We start from the raw sequence: 17,282 nt of genomic DNA on the forward strand, positions 1-17,282 counted from the left end.
AGAATATAGTGCTTAGAATATTTTGGTTTTAGGAGAAACATCCTTTAAGAGGCCATGAATGAGAGTAAAATCCTCTAGGATTCAGAGGATTTTGCTAAAGATGAAATTATATCTTTTTAGGTGAAGAAATCGCGATTACCCACTTTCGTGATAATGGCCAGGCGAAATAAACGGATATATCTGTTTCTCGTGCTAGAAATGCGGCGCGAGTACTCGCTCGACTCGAAATATGACTTATCCTCAAAATCTGGCTTCCATAAGAATCAATTATTGCGATACACCGATTTTAGAACTATTAACTCGATTACGGCGTTGTCCTATTTACCCGCAGATCTCGATTACTCCACTCGACCGTAATTGGGAGCATCTGAACTTCGTGTATTATTTCCGCGGTATAATCCGACGAGTATAGAACTCGAGACCGCATCGTGCGAATCGATATCTGCAAAGTTACCGGACGGTAAACGCAAAATTACACATCGCTCTAAGCAGCCGCCACTAACTCCGCTAACTCGCGGGGACATCTTTGATCTGCGACTGAGCGCATCCGCGAATTAACGATTCCCGCAGTTCACCGGCAATCATCGTATCACCGCCTTCCTCTCTCGTGTCGACACCGTGTCGTGACGTGCGAACATTGGGCGGTCCGGCACATTCTTCTCGTCGCCATTACGGACACGTAAAGCTTTTTACAGTATCGTTCTCTCTCTTTCTCTTTTCTTCTTCTTCTCTCCTGCGTTTGAAAGTTCTTCTTCTCTCTTGCAAGTATTTTTACGATATCATTACTACGCGTTATCAGAGCTTACAACGCGCGCGGAAGCTTCTATCGGAACGATGGAACATTTTGCGGAAACCCGCCGGCAGCGGTGTCGGCTGAAAACACGCCCGAGCGTGCACACAACGGCGGCGATTACGTGACTCCAAGTGAGCGCTGTTTGCGCTGCTCATAATGAACACGCGTATTATTAACGAGATGTAATGGGACCGCGATAATGTAATCGAGGGACTCGCCTCGACACGAACGTTCGCGGGCGCGATTCGTTGCCACGCGTTGTAATTTAATCCGACGTCCCGCGGAAAGAAGTCAAAGACACGTATGTAGGTAAAAGTTCGCCCCCACGCGTCGGCAGTCCCACACACACACACACATACACATCGAGGGTGGTTCTGCGTTCACGCCGCCACACCCCGTAACCCACATACCGAAAAAACGTGACGCACACGGGATGTGCGCTCTTACGACGTCACTGACGTCGGCCCGCCGTTGACATTCATCGCTAATTGACTTGGTTGACCGCGAACGCTACTTTCGACTAAGACGTTACATCGTGCGCAAAACAAAGATCATAAAAACAAAAAAACCTTGCAAAGGTAAAAAATACGCCAAGTAAAATACGTAAAGACGAGTAAATTGTACCTAACAAAAATCCTCTATAAAAGACCTAATAAAAACCTCAATTAAAAGTGGTATGTATAAATGGTTGTGTAAAAAACCTAACAAATCATTTTTATCCAAAAAATTATAAAAAATAAAACTCAATTAAAATATGTGAAATTAGATACATTTTGATCAAATGAATTGAAATGAATTGAGGCAGCGCCTCAAGTTGTCGCGATTAAGAGCCATTGTTGATGTGCAATAATCGATTATGATATAAGTCGAAGTAACATAGTATGTAAGTCGAAATACATAATACGACAATATAAATTTATAGAAAAGAATTTATTTCAAAAGTAAAGGAACATTATATACATTTAAGTAACTCTTGTATATTTTATTAAACAAAATAACGCGACAATATGTTTAATGGACAGTCAACAGTGACTTGCAATTGTGACAACTTTAAGCGCTGCAACTATATTCGACAAAAAGTGCGCAAACCGTTTCGTAACCAAGCATATCGTCACGGTATATTCCATTTGTTTTACCGGTTGAAAGTACACTGTCAACAAGTGCCTGTTGCATACTTTGCATTTTTCCGTACGTATATGATAGAAAAGAAGAAAATTAATTTTTGTCGTCAATAGTAGACGCGACGTTTGAATTATTTTCACGTAAAAGTAATTTGCACGATGGCGAATATCGAAAAAAAATGCACGCTGTAAAATGTTGTTTCCCCTTCAGCTGTCAATAGTTCGTAAAAATTTTGCGGACAATGCGTAAAAATTTCGTGTTTAGTTCGCGAGATTTGATGAACGGAGCAGTCTCTACAGGATTTTACGATTGATCCTATATAAAGTCATTGTTACATATCAATATGCGTTGTCAATATTTATCCGATGTTAACAGCTAATATTGGCTCAACATTGGTTTGCATTCAAATATGTGATAACAGGATTCAACAGAGACAATTAATTATTAACTGCTCACTCACAATCGTACATCAGTCGAAAGAGAATCTATCAAAATCGCGCGTTTGTCATTTGGACAAAATGTGAAAATCTCTGTGCGAAGTTTTCTGAACAAAGTACACGCGAAACTTTGTACTTTACAAATTCAAATTTTCGATACTTTATTTTTTCATCTAGATATATTCTGATATATCTATATGACGATATATCGCGTCTACCACATATTGTTTACGATAATTCAAGTTCAACTTAGTATGAGTTAGTTTTATTAGGGCCGAAGATATGATAGGCACAATCATCTAGTATCTTCATTATTCATGACAACTTAATGCTATTCGATAAATCGAGTACAGTAGAGTAGAGTTAGGGTAGCGTAGCGAATAGTACACGTATAAAAATTAACAATATCAGGTAATATAGTTTCGTAAAATATGTAACAATAATATTACAAAACAATGAGTTATTACATTATAGAGAAATTAGAAGCTAATAGGAGCATTATAGAGAAATTTTCTAACATATGTTAGAAAATTAGCAACACAATCTAAACAGAATATCTTGGTTAATAATAGATTAGAATAATAGGTTTCTGCTTTGGAATATTTCACAAATACATGATACTTTTTCATAATTTAATTTAGTGCTTCTAATTTTTAATTTAATTTATTTTAATTAATTTTAAAACTAATTCGTATTAAGTTGAACTCGAATTATCGGAAACACCTACCGTAATAATACACATAAACATGCGTCATGATAAGAACACACGCGGTGTGTACAAACGTGCGCAGCGCGAAATTCTCAAGAGAATAGCGATTGCTTCACGTTCAATTTGTTACCGAGAAATGGAAATGGAGAAATATATAGAGAGACTTATTATGATTTAGTCCATTGTTCCGAGACGGAGAAATCTTCAACCGTATAATGGTATTTATCTCACTTGGATAGATCCCGCCGATAATATCACCGTAAAAATTACTTCGAAACATTATAAACCACATCGCGAGTGGATGCTTAACCGTTTGCCGGAAGTGGCCCACAACTGAATAATGAATTCTTGGTTAATGATTACCATAAATGACGCCATAAATCGACCAAGCATTGACTCTGTTATAATGTCCGACTATCTTATATGCGGGACTGCTCGTGTTCAAACGCTATTCAAGATTATTCAGTAAATATCTCGACATTCTTATTATACACTAAAGTTTATGAAATATGCGCTGTTACATATACGCTAATATATCACGTGTGAGGTACGGTAATATAAGATGGTATATACGGTATATATATATACATCTTGCCGGAGGATAAAGTTCTCTGGCGAGAGCTCGGTAGACGTATCGCCAGGCAGTAAATATCCCGTCGTAAAATTTCCCGATGCGGAAAATAATCAAGTCATGTTTACTCTCGAGTCTAAGTCTTCCAGCCGGCAAGTTTGCTGTTAAGAAAGATGCAGATCGCGGCGGCTCGACGAGCCGCATTTTGTCGCGCTCAAACTCACGTACTGATCGTATTCATCGGCGAAAATACGGTAACCTTTACTGTCTCGTAACATTTGACATTTAATCGGCCGCAGACGTCTTTACCTTGAGTGCTACGTCGCGGACTAGTGAATAAGTTGATAAATTTAGACGCGACAAGTAAGTCACGAGGCGACCGATCGAGTTTTCCCAGACTAGTCGCTAGTTTATATAGGCAATATTCAAATAAGCAATTAATGCATCACGGCGGAAAAAGGACAGACAAGAAAATATTGTCCAAGTCTGCTTAAAAGAAATCTCTTACTCAAAAAAATATATAATCTCATTTTTACCAGAATTTTCTTATACATCCATAAGAGGAGATTATTGCTGCAATTCTAAATAAATATACGAGTAAATCATAAAATTGTAAAGTCGTAGCTTACAAAAAAAAGAAAATCATAGATATTTACGAGTTATCATATGACATACGATCCACACAGAATTGCAGATCTATTCATAAGTTCTTATTACAAGTCTTACAAGAACATACTGAAAAATTAATATTCTTGTTTTTAGAAAAATCCTCTAAAATAGGCACCAAGTATAAAATATTCTAAATATAAGATTTATTTCTCTTGAGAAACTCTTGTCTCTATGCAGAGAATTTTCTCTCAAAACAAGAAGAATAAATCTTATGTTTGTAATATTTTACACTTGGTGCCTATTTTAGAGGATTTTTCTAAGAACAAGAATATCAATTTTTCAGTGCAAGTTACGAGTTTTACGATTTTGTCTAGAATTGCAGTATATATTTTTCGGTGTTACGACGAGTATATCTTTCTAATTAATTCCAAGAAATAAAATAATGAAGACCTACGATTATAATTAATTTCAGATCGGGGTGATGAGAATCGGACGGGAAAAATGTTCGTAATTACATCAGACGTGTAAAGGGTGAAACGGTCGTAGGGTTGCGTGCTATTCCGATCGTTCTCCATCCGGGGCTCGTCCGCGGGCTCTATTTTCGAGGATACCTTGCGCGCTAAACCCGGTTAAGCCTCGAATGTTCACGGCTGTCGCGCACGTCTCATAATAGACCATTAATTTCTTCGTTAGGCTTCTTCGACGTTCTCGCTGTTGTGCTTTCCTTATTGCGTGGTTTTCCCAACGGAAATCATCCATTTTCGCGCTACGTGACACAGCGAGTCGTGTATGTCGTGGCCGACACCATACAGGGTGATTAAAAAACACACGACAACACTTCGGAGTGACCCATACACGCTGAACAAAGTTTCCCCGATCTAGGTTAAACTACACGTAACAAATAGGTAACATCGCGCTAAAAGTAATAGTAACACGTCCCATGATAACTTCGTAGCGTCTCTAAATAATAGTAGCAGTGCCGAATAGTAACAAGCAGAACAGTAGTATAACCGTTTCAGAATTCGCATTACAAATTTAATTGTGGAATCCGAGCGGAATGAATCAGTTGATTGTACGAAAACCAATCTATTAAATTGACACGAAAATTGGAGCTGCGAATATAATATCAGATCAAAGTCATCGTGTCCTAATGGCGGGAATTAATTCGCGCGATCGTGATAGAAGCACAATGAATGGTCAAATAACAGTCGCGAAATTCCGCTATTTTCAGTGGAAAGATTCAACATATTGCGAAGAACATATATATAGAATATATATATATATATATATAAAATGTCTGTCTGCCCATCTGTATATGCCCATCTGTTTCCTATACACTTCTAAATCCTTCGACTGATTTGGACCAAATTTTATATAGTTACTCTCTAGAATCTCTGCGGAAAATATAGGCTACCATGAAACCTGGATTCCTCCACTCCCTCCCCCTGATTTCATCCTCTTGACACTTTGTAATAACTTGAGCAACACCGCGTAATTTTAGCTATCTCTAACTAAAATGAGATAACTCTAAGAGCCATCTCTGAGAGCCATTCGTAGTTGTCTATCGTGAAGTTAAATTTATACTGTAGCAAAATAATAATGTTTGACAGTATCTAACGCACTTGATCAGTTTCTTACGGCCTATTATACGCAGCGAATTAGCCTTTCACATCAAACCGACCCTTTATCCTAATTATTATTAATACTGTTAATATTCGTTCTCATCTCAGTTGATTGTGCACTTTTTGACCCATTTCAAATGTTGCGAAAAATATTGCCTCAGCCAACCTCTTGATACTTTGTGATAACAAAGCAACGCCAAGTAGCTTTTAGCTAGTGGGAATATAGTAACCGTCTTAGAGAACGGGAGAAAGACATATTTACAAAGCATTGAATCTCGATTCTACCGATCGGAGGATTTAGCGTGTTGGAAAAATCCGCGGTAAGCCGCACACACACACACACACATATATATATAGATACACACACACACACACATATATATATAGATACACACACACACATATGTCTGCAGCTGTATATAGCAAACAATTGCTACTATTTATGTAATGATATGGGAAAAGAGCTGGCACTCCGGCGTACGTCCGATCGAAGATCGACTGGCACTACTGCGCGGCGAAAGACATGTAAATCTCGATGTGCGGACGGAGAGGAGCCACGAGAATTAATCTCATTTGTAAACACGGATGCTCGTTCCCGCGAGGACCGTCATGAATTATGAAGCCGTGGGGAAAAAAGTCTTCGCACCTCTCGAGTGCAGAATGCGCGTTCGTAGAAACGGCATAGGTGGTTTGCGTTTCAGTAGAGTAAAAAAGGGAGAATGGATCGTGAAGTAAAATACACACACACACACACACACACACATATATACATTCGACTCAGCGGAGAATATTTAATTTCGGAAGTTGAGGCTAAAACGACAGCTAGACACGTGATATAACGGGAACATCTCGCCAGTTAGAGTTACGCGCTTGAATATTAAAACTTGCCGAATTTTATTCCCGTTCTTTCCTGAAATCCTTCCCTGGTAAACAAGAAATAATGAAAAAAGGTTTTATTTTGATCACGTCATCACGTGATGACGATAAATAAAAAATATTGCTGATACCGAATCGCCGATATTTAATGGCTATGTTTGTCGCGCTTTCTATCGGTTGATCGCCCTAAATATCAATTATCGAACGCGGAACGCGTCGCTTACACCGATAGCTACGATTTGCGACGCCGCACGTCAACGGGATTAAATCGAAAACACGAAACGGTCCCGACACACTCCTAATAAAAATGTACAAACGTATATACGCGTAAGAGAAATATGACTCTGACACAAAATATGGAAACGTATAAAGGCAGCGTTGCACGATTCGTCGAATCGCGCAGAGCAGTAAAATTTCATTTTACCTCTTTAGTAATAACTCCCAGTTTTTTCTCTTTTTAATAAGATCTCCTTTTTTTAATATTATTATTTTCTTTGAAAAACTTTGAAAAATAGAATACAAAAAATATATGCAACTTGCACTTGCTACAAGTTAGAAGAATATAATAGAAAGATACAATAATTTAAGTGAATAAAAAGGAATTGAATACTTTGCCACAAATCTTTTCCGAGCGTATCGCTGAAGGGATTAAACCGTCATTTGAGAGTTGTATTCCCCGACGTTATTACTCGAGAGAAAAAACAACCTTTCACAGCCGTGAAAGAACACTTCGCGCCCATTGAAATCCCTGCGCGAGGCCAGGAGAGAAAAACGAATCGCTTAATGAATGGCTAACGTTCTCCGTGACTATCCCTACGATACAATTACCAGCCACGCGCGCGCGTGAGCCAGAGGGGGAGGTTGATTAAGTTCGCTCGATCCTGGCTCGATAGGTGCGTTGACACGAGCGTGATGTCGGCGAAATTAGCATGGCCGTATACTTCGTTGTTGACCGTGTCATTTTCGCGAGGCGCGTCCTATCCGCGCGGTATTATCGCGCGTATATATACCGGACAAACAGAAAACTGTCGCGCGCGCGCATACGTTATCCCTTAGCCAGCCGTCTGTCAACATCACTTTGCGACGTATCCGTCGCGCCTCGATATAACCACGAAGAGGACGAACCTCCCCGCGACAGGAAACGAAATTCTCCGAACTGCCCGGGTCATCCACGTTAAAAGATATATATACAGAGCGTTGCGAGTTGCATTCGGGGATAGCAACTCCAAACCCGCGAATTAATGCCTCTCGCTGTCGCGATTCACCTAACCGCGAGAGCGAGATTTCGCGTCTAGCTTTCAGGCAAGCCAAAATTGCTCGAAAATTTCCTCGGTGGAGCTCCGCCGCACTTCGTTTTGAATAAATAAATATACACTGAGAGAATAAGTTTCGCTAATTTATAACAAAATATTCGCAACAAATGATCTGCTGATGTGGAACAGCAAATGCCCGTGTAGTGAGGAACTAATGATTTGTTACTTTCAATTTGCTGCTCTGAGCAAAAACGCTTCTGTAATGGGAATATGATTAGCTTGACCCAAATAGATGAGAACAAATGTGACTTGTATTTTAGGCAATGCATGTATCTTGTTAAAATGACAAGTGACGAAAACTGATTTACAGTGGTAACTATTCGGTCTGCTTCTCTAACTATCATTAAACAGTAAACGTGAACTTTTGTTCTGGTAACTGAGGAATTTTTTTCAGTGTAAACAAAATAAAAGTACCAATGCTCGGATTCGCATCTAATCCTGGACACTTTTATTGCTTTGGTCTTTAAATATAGATGTTTCAATATAAAATATGCAAGATGGGTCATATAAAATTAGATTCTAAAAAATTCTGTGTTTTTATATTTCAGAGAAAAATGTATAAGAAATAAACTATATGGTTAGAGGGAATAAACATTCAACGTGGTCTACATTGAGAGTTTAAACACTCGTATTCACAGACTAAAATAAAGATAGAATAAAAATGTTCAGTATTAGGTACATATCTGAGAATTAGTATTTTTACGTTAAATACACTTCAAAGAAACGCGGACAAAATTTGTTCGGATCAATCACAATTATACTAAGGCCTTTAGATTTCTAATCGCGAAGTATATTAACGGCCCCTCTAATGTGTGCCAACGTAGATTGATTATTGCGAGAGAACAGATTACTAACGGCGCGAGAGGATAAAATTACTCGGTGAAGCGACGTACCTACACGAAATTTACTCTCTTCGCATCTACCGATTTGTCTTCATTGAATCGTTAATTCAAGAGAGGAAACGCGAGCTTGCTTTTTTCATTATTTCGGGTGAGAACTTCGAATTCTCGCTTCGGATCGATGATTCGGTAGGCGTACATCGCGATAGGAGGACTATATTTGGGATTTGCTTAATTTACTTTTCCCAGCGCTCTCTCCCTCGAATTTACGATATAATTTGTCATTTCGCGGATACAGAGAGGATTACGGCTGAGCTAATGCCGGGCTCGAGTTAACGAGTGTCGGAAAATTCAAAGGGCGTCGATTGTCTCCATCTGTTATTCTGAGAACGACGTTCTCGTTTTGTTTCACGACGCCTACGCGGTGTCCTAAGCGTAACGCGTAGCGGACGTCACGGCGGAAACGCGGTGGTTAGTTACGCGACCGCACGCGGGATTTAGGGTCGATTTCCCCAACCCTTTTGGTAAGCTAACCAACAATTAAATCATATGTCTATCTTTGAACAGTTTGAAGAAAAGACAAAGACAGGCATACGATTTGACTGTTAGCGTAGCAACAAGTTGCAAAAATCAACCCTTGGTCGGTTAAGATGGAAAACTATAAAATGCGTTCTGCCGCCATAGATGAGATCTCCCACTTTGAATCTCTCACTTTGAATATTTGCCATTGACGAAGTGCGGCTGAAAATTGCCCGGGCTCCGTCGACGCGTGACCTGCAGCGATAAATTAATTTGGGAAACTCGATAGAGGACACGTTGTTGTACGGCGCGAACTATGAGCGACGCGATTTAATGAACGCGAAAAGTGCACGAGTGGCGTCGTCAGCTATGCAGGCACCGAATCTGGAACGCATATTTCCATTCGCGCCTCGAACGCACAAACGGTACAGCTGCAAGCAGCGATGCAAACAGAGAGAGAGAGAGAGAGATAGAGAGAGAGAGAGGTATTAAATAGTAGATTGTTCGGAGAACGCAGTTCGATTTTAATCTATTCAATTTTAATCTATCCACTCCCGACAATTTATCATCGGGCAAATATTAGTCTTTTTTACGTTTGACGTTCTGCACAAGAGTCTATATGTACTTATCAACATTTGCTATCAATATTTACATGCAACACCGGGCAATGCAATTTCCTCGTATCGATAAATTAATTGACACGCGACCGGGAAACGAATCAATTTGCGGCGTCGACTGAATATATAATTAAATAGAATTAAATATTCATATTAATTAATTGCGGTACGATCGATTCGTTCGCAACGCATCGCAGTCTTATTTGGTATTTGTGCTTCTGGCGAGACACGGAAAAGCTGTGACGTTTTCTCGAGATTTGACAGCTGGCGCGCGCTCGTATTTCGTCCCAGCATAAAAAACATTGTGTGACGTTACGTAAACACATTCGGGCGACCGTTAAGGGATTTGGAGGTTCGGGATTTGGTCGATGCGGCTTTCGACGCGATCGCGCATGTTTTCAGTGATCAATTGATGTTTTCGTAAAACCATCGTGATAACTTTATAAAGATACACGAGATAACTTCATAGACTTGCTAATGATTTAGCGGAATATCCACTTAATACTTTGCTTTGGTCATATAAACGTGTCAAACACAATTATAAGCATAAAAATGCAAATTTTTAAATATGTAAGCGTATAAGCAGTAGCAACAATTTTTATATTTCTTCTCATGTATATCGCGCTTTCATATTATATAAATTCTTCATATTGCTTTTAAACTTTTAACGTGTGCACTATTTGCATATCATATGTCGAATAATAACGTGTACCTATCGAAATAATTAGGGAATTACAATGAATCGATCGGTGAAATATTTATATGAATATTCATATGTCCAAGTAGTTCTATTGAACATTTCTATACCCGAGTCAAAATGTCGATTCCGCATTAATCCTGCAGATTTCGTCGAACTTAAACTTTCCTCGTGATCCCCTAATTAATTTGAAAGTGCAAGAACAATACAAGTCAAGGTGTGAAGTTTTTCGATATTAATATCCGATCGATTTACGGACTAGAATAATCAGATAGCATTTGTTTTTACAATGATAGTCATTACAGACATAATTATTTAACAGTGATAGTCATTTTAGACAAAATTCGTATATTAAATTATGAGAATGCTCGAAATCGGGAGCGATAACACGTACCTTAACTTCTATCGTTAGAGGTCAATGCGGCTTACAGATAAGCATGCAAAACAAGTGCGCTCTGTGAGCGTTAAAATTGAGCACTTACTACTTAGTTGACTTCTGCCGACGTAAGCGCTGCAGCCCTCTGCATCCATTCTCAATTCCAGCTACCGCTTCCATCTTGCGTCATCCCACGTCAATTGCACTTCGCTGCAGCGAAATGCAAACACTTCCACTTTACACACGCGACGCGGTTGTCCGTATCTTAACGATGTTCAGCCGTTAACGATTTAATTCAGCAGTATCGACGGATCATATTGCCTTCGAAAATGTATTTGTGAATGTGTGTTATGTGTGAAAAATCGTAGAAAAGCGCGACAAGAACTGTACGTAAAGAATTGTTTTGTGTATCGTTAGTCGTGCATAAAAAGCCGCAAATTCGCGAGTCAATTCGCAATTTGAAAAAATTGTCGCTAAAATGTGAGCGAGAAAAAATAAAATTTTGCAGGTGATTCAGGTTGATTTGTCGAAATAATTTTACGTTTCGCAAATTCTTAATTTTTAGAATGGACGTCTCGAATTTAATAGCAATTTTTTATTGGGTTTTATTGATTCGTAATGTGTGTGTGTGGCCTTATCATGGTGGCCACTTGGCCACCATGAGCCATAGATTTATAAGAACATAAAAGATCTTGATAATAAAAATCATGAATGGAAGTTCGTGAGTGAAGTAAACGTGACGCGTAACTCTGTACATAGAAGTCATGAATTAAAGACTGACAGCGCGCTTCGCAAAATCTGTCAACACGAGTGAAATTATTATCGCGACTTAAAGTGGCGCGATTCTGGCGCGCTGTGACTCCGCAATTGCGAAGTTCAAGCGTCAAATCTCATTCGACAACAGTCATATCAGAAAATTGAATCGTCATACGAAACGGTGATATAAATATAATAGAAGTGTATCTTAAAAAGCGTAACATTTCAACAGCGCGGAAAGGAATATTAAATCTTTAATTGCAATTCGTTAAAAAAATCATTCATTTTTCTTCATCTTTTCCTCGTAATGTACGGCAAAATATTCGAAAGCGATTATATGAAGCAGCTATGTGAAACAGCTTTTATATGAGTTATAACTGTAATTAGGAATAATCTCTCATAATTCAATCAGACTTTCAAAAACGCTTTCAACGGCGAATTCTTTCGCGACAGCATGATTTATACCACTAATTTCATTCAACGACTTTCTGTCTACATACATGCAAAGGTTAGTCACCAAATACCTCATCACACAACGTAAACCGCATTGATTTTTCACGAGATTTTATTAAAATACTTATTACTTCAAATCAGTTTGGCATAAATCAATTAAAATTTTTAATCTTAATAAAAATCGGCGAATTATCAATCAAAATTAGTCAATTGTTACATACAAAATCACGAGTAATTTCATCGATTGATGAAATTAATTATTAATCATTAAGTTTGACGTGACTGATTATACACTGATCAATAATTAACTTCATCAATCGATTAAATAAATTATTCGTGATTATATATATAAAACTGATTAATCTTGATTCTTGATTTGCCGATTATTTTAGTCAAAGAAGCTTTTAATCTATTAATGTCCAACACTCAAATGTTATTAGTTATTATTTTAAGTAGCCTGTGTATTTTTCACTCACTGATACCTGCAGATCAAAATCGGCCACGTTCTGCTACCATTCTGCTCATGAAATAGAAAAAAATAATTAATTAGAATGAAGAATACAGCTTAAAAACAAGCGTGTGAAATACAGAACGAGTTAACCATTTGCGGTCGTAATACGAGTTTTCATTCTGACGACTATTTCCAACTTTTGACCACAAAGGGTTAAATAAAGGCGAGCAGATAAAAGCAGGTTTTATGAGCTTACCTTCGAGCCGACCCTGCTTGGCCCGAGCTGAATCCTCCGGTACGGCACTCGCAACCCCTGAAACCACGCCACGTCTGCACCCATCATCCACCAGTGAGCTCGCAAGCTCTGCTCCGATTTGAAATGAGGAAGGATTGTCTCAATTTATTACATACATTTATTACATGTATAATATTGTTAGGAATGGATAAAGTAGAAATGATGCACTCACAGATACTTCAGCACAGCCTCATCTATAAGTACCGTCACACTCACACAATTACATAGACACCTCAGTACTGATGCTTTGACATCGATGTCGCAAGACTAACTGAACCGGGAATTAGTCTAGAATCGTCATCGTTATTGTTTCGAAGTCGAGACAACGTACTCAAAAACTGACCGGCGCGAGGCACGCAACCGTACTTGTAAACACAGCGGGCGCCATGCGTCACGCCATCAAAGAAAAAAATGTGTGGTGTTCCTAACAATCTCCCAGTTCAGTTAGTCTTGCGACATTGATGTGAAAGCATCACTAAAGTGTCTGTGTAATTAAAATTTTAATATATGTATATATTCAATATATATGCATATAATTTTCATGTTGAAAATGTAACGTATTTAAAGATCAAAACAATAAGAATATCTAGAATTGAGTACGTGTCTGAGAATTCATATTTTTATTTTACAAAAATGAATTATTGTACAAAAATGAATTATCCTAAAATAAAATATGAATTCTCAGATACGTATTCAATCCTAGAAATTCTTATTGTTTTGATCTTTAAATACATTAAATTTTCAACATAAAAATTATATGTATATATATTGAATGTATACATATATTAAAAATTTAAATGTTCGTATTTAAAGACCAAAACAATAAGGTTGTCCAGAATTAGATACGCGCATTGGTGCTTTTGATTCAATTACCTTTACGCGTGAGTGATTTTTCATTCCCGTCGGGTGATTAAAATATTCTGTCGGCTTTTAGAATATTCAATCGAGCTCTCGTCGGTGTTGCGTTATTTACTTTCGAATTGCATATACGCGAGTGTCAGTGTCACGTGTGAATATCGAGAATGCCGCGGCGGAACAGACGAACAGAATTCAGGATGTTGGACTGGGAATCCAGGATGCCGGGGCACGAACTATGACACATCATATATTTCAAGGTATGGGAGAGAGAAATCATTTATTACACAAGATGTTTCCGATTTTACCGAGCGCATGACGAGCACACCGAGAATAACGATATTGCCGAGTCGGAATTTAAACGTATATTTATAGTACGTTATCATTTGACAAACAATTATAGCTTCGTGAGTTTTTAATTATTCATTAACCTATATCTGCATTTGTTTCACACAAAAAACATTGATCCAAACGGTCAGTATAGAGAGAGAGAGAGAAAGAGAGAGAGAGAAAGAGCTCATAAATATAAATCTACAAATAATTATTCTCTTAATCAAGAATCCTAAACAATTCACACTCATGAATACTTTATAAAAGGAAAAAGATTTCAAAAATAAAAATATTTATTTGGTGGATATTAATAACACATTTACTTAAATCTACTTTTCTTTGTTTGAACATAAAGTAAACAATTGTCATAAAAAGTAACGGTGGTATTTTAGGAAAATATGTATTTTCACATTTAAAAGATATTTTTTCTTAGTGTAAACATGTATATTAGTACGCAATGTGTCATTAGTATCTATCGAATAAATATTTCCTATTTTTTAGATATATTGGTCTCTTAGTGTATCAACTTTAGCATATAGTGTAAATCTCTGTAGCTCTGAAATAAGTTTGTAAATTCCCGAGTCGGAATTTTGGCCCTATGTTAAATCTTGAATTCTATAACGCAGTAGCAGCTAAGTTAACAAAGTAAGTTCAATTCTAATGATACAATTTAATTTAATTTATTTTTACTTTGATGATGTCTCAAATTTCACTTTCTTTAGCGTCAAAATAGGTGTTGAATGGAATAGTAAGGCTGAAACTAGGATTAAAATTTCAACTCGCGTAGATTAAGTAAAATCAAAAAAGGTTGATGTGAATTTCAGAGTATCAAAATAGATATTGAGTGGAATAGCAAGACTGAAAAAGTAGGATCAAAATTTCGGATTAACTTTTTGAAATGAGTTTGTAAATTAATTTATTTCTTTCTGAACTTATATATAACTGAAATTTTTTGGATTTTCTTTTTCTGAAATAAATTTGTAAATTAATTTTAAGCCTTAAATAAAAAAAACAGCCATAACAGATTCAAAGATCACTCGTAATCTCGAGGGAAAAGCCATAGTCTGTATGCAAAAATTTTGATTCAGAAAATGCAATTTTTACATATCCCGTGTGTGTTTCAAAATTATCGAGAAGATAACGCGTAAATGGGTACATATTAATTAAAACGTCATTCAACAAACTCGCCTTGGAAAGAAGTAAAAGAGAGTGAATGGTCGCGTAGTCGTGGGGCTGCGATCGCGATATGAAAAACCGGGCCGTGTTTACCAAGACTTTGATTAAGCCCTCGGCACCTTATTGCCGGTAAAAGCGCCGGTGTGCGGTTTCCGAGTAAACTCCGGCGCTGCGAGAAGAATGGAGCATAAAAGTCCAGTTAAAGGCAATTATAACACGGGTGTTGGGCGCGAAAGAAATCGATGATCGTCAGGAGCGTGGATTTCCGCATCGCACGAATTCCCGTCGCGCGACGATCAGCTAGAATCGTACGCCGCGATCCGATCGCGTTCCAATTTGTTTCGAGTCCGATTCAAATTAACACATTCCGATCATCGTTGTGCTCGACTTATTCGCCTAATTTATTTGCCTATCTCCCTCTCTCTCTTTCTCATGCGCGCGCGCCTGAGCGCGGAGCAAGATACGACGCAGAAAGCAATGCCGCGAATTAGTCCCGTTGCCGAGTGGTGCAGAAATTATTACGCTTACCGTTTCTGTATGCTTATGTTTAACGAAGAGCCGGTTTGCATACAAGTTTAATTGCGAGCCTCTAAAGCCGCGGTAATAATCTTTGCCGCTATTAGAAAATGCCGCGATCTATTTGCGTCTGTGGTACTAACGCCAGTTGCGCTGCTGGCTCGCCGAATTTCAGCGCGGTGGTTAATTGAAAAATATTCCCTCCGAACTTTCCGCTAATTTCGCGCTCACCAGCGCGGCCAGACAACGGAACAGCGTGACGCGGACACAGGAAGAAAAGAAAATTATTTACCAGGCGATATCGCAGAATTGGGATCAACAAGTTAATATTTTGCTATCATGATGTAACGATAAATTGCCTCGATACATCCCAATGATTTTATAGCGCACCTGGCGATATTGAATAATGTTTACAGCGCAAACATCCATCTCTATTTTTCTCGCTGCCACACAGGCAGCGTAGGAAAAGTAATGGTGCACACTGCACGATACATCGCGCAATATTTTTTCTCTTTTTTACAATCTGACTAAAAATGGCGCAGTTATCGACGTTATCTCGTTGGCCGACGAACAAACGTCGAGAAGAGAAATCGCGGGACGCGACAACAGATCGCATCGACAATGACAAGGCACGAGATTTTTTTCCCTTTTAATAAGTGATCACAACACAAGTCGACATCTTGATCCTCTTCTCGACCTCAATATTCCATTTAATGCCTATTTCAGATACTCTGAAGCCTATACCAACCTCTTTTGACTTTATTCAACTCATTAAATTGATCAAAAGATATTCTTTACAACCTATAAGTAGTAAAATGATCAGACGTCCCAATTTTTTCGGGACAGTCCTAATTTTTCATTCTTTGTCCCGAATTTTTTTGAGTATTATTCAGGACACCGATTTGTCATCATTTTCAATGATTGTCAAATAATTTTCGAATCTTTTTACCTCCTTCCCCCGCCTTCCGCTTCGCACATTTATAAAGTGTCCCGAATTCAGGGCTGGGAAATCTGGTCACTTTACATATACCGCGAAGAGAAACGAGAAGATTACTTACAAATGACGTCTTCACGATGCGCCCCGACGATCGCACATCGCTATTCTCGACACTCCCGATACTTATTTCCGCACGAGACTTACTTTCAACGGGTTAAAGACGCGTAAAATGCGGAGCGATGTCGATCGATGCGTCCACGACGGTTGCTCGACGCAGAAAGATCGAAAATCAAGATGGTCGCGCGATTGTTGAATCGCGCTGAAAATATACGTCAATATATGAACGACGCCGCAGCCGAAAAGAACGCGCTCTATGAGATACTTCTCTCTCCGTCTCTTTTCCTGACAAGCTG

At 38.4% G+C, this 17,282-nt stretch overlaps 1 protein-coding gene across 4 annotated transcripts in view; it reads left to right on the plus strand.

Moving 5' to 3' along the window:
* Positions 1-17,282, plus strand: part of LOC116842090 (proto-oncogene tyrosine-protein kinase receptor Ret) — an 87,908-nt gene that overhangs the window by 24,740 nt on the left and 45,886 nt on the right. Inside the window, exon 1 of one of the 4 annotated variants that reach the window (XM_032810790.1) lies at positions 13,992-14,170. The exons of the other annotated variants lie outside the window; for them this stretch is intronic. Coding sequence (XP_032666681.1) covers positions 14,149-14,170 — 22 coding nt within the window. The 5' untranslated portion in view covers positions 13,992-14,148. Of the gene's footprint in view, positions 1-13,991; positions 14,171-17,282 lie in introns of those variants that run through there. 4 annotated transcript variants of the gene reach the window in all.

This window comes from Odontomachus brunneus, unplaced genomic scaffold (assembly GCF_010583005.1).
Source record: "Odontomachus brunneus isolate Ranch 3 - 2012 unplaced genomic scaffold, Obru_v1 Obru_scaffold_021, whole genome shotgun sequence".
Taxonomy (NCBI): Eukaryota; Metazoa; Arthropoda; class Insecta; order Hymenoptera; family Formicidae; genus Odontomachus; species Odontomachus brunneus.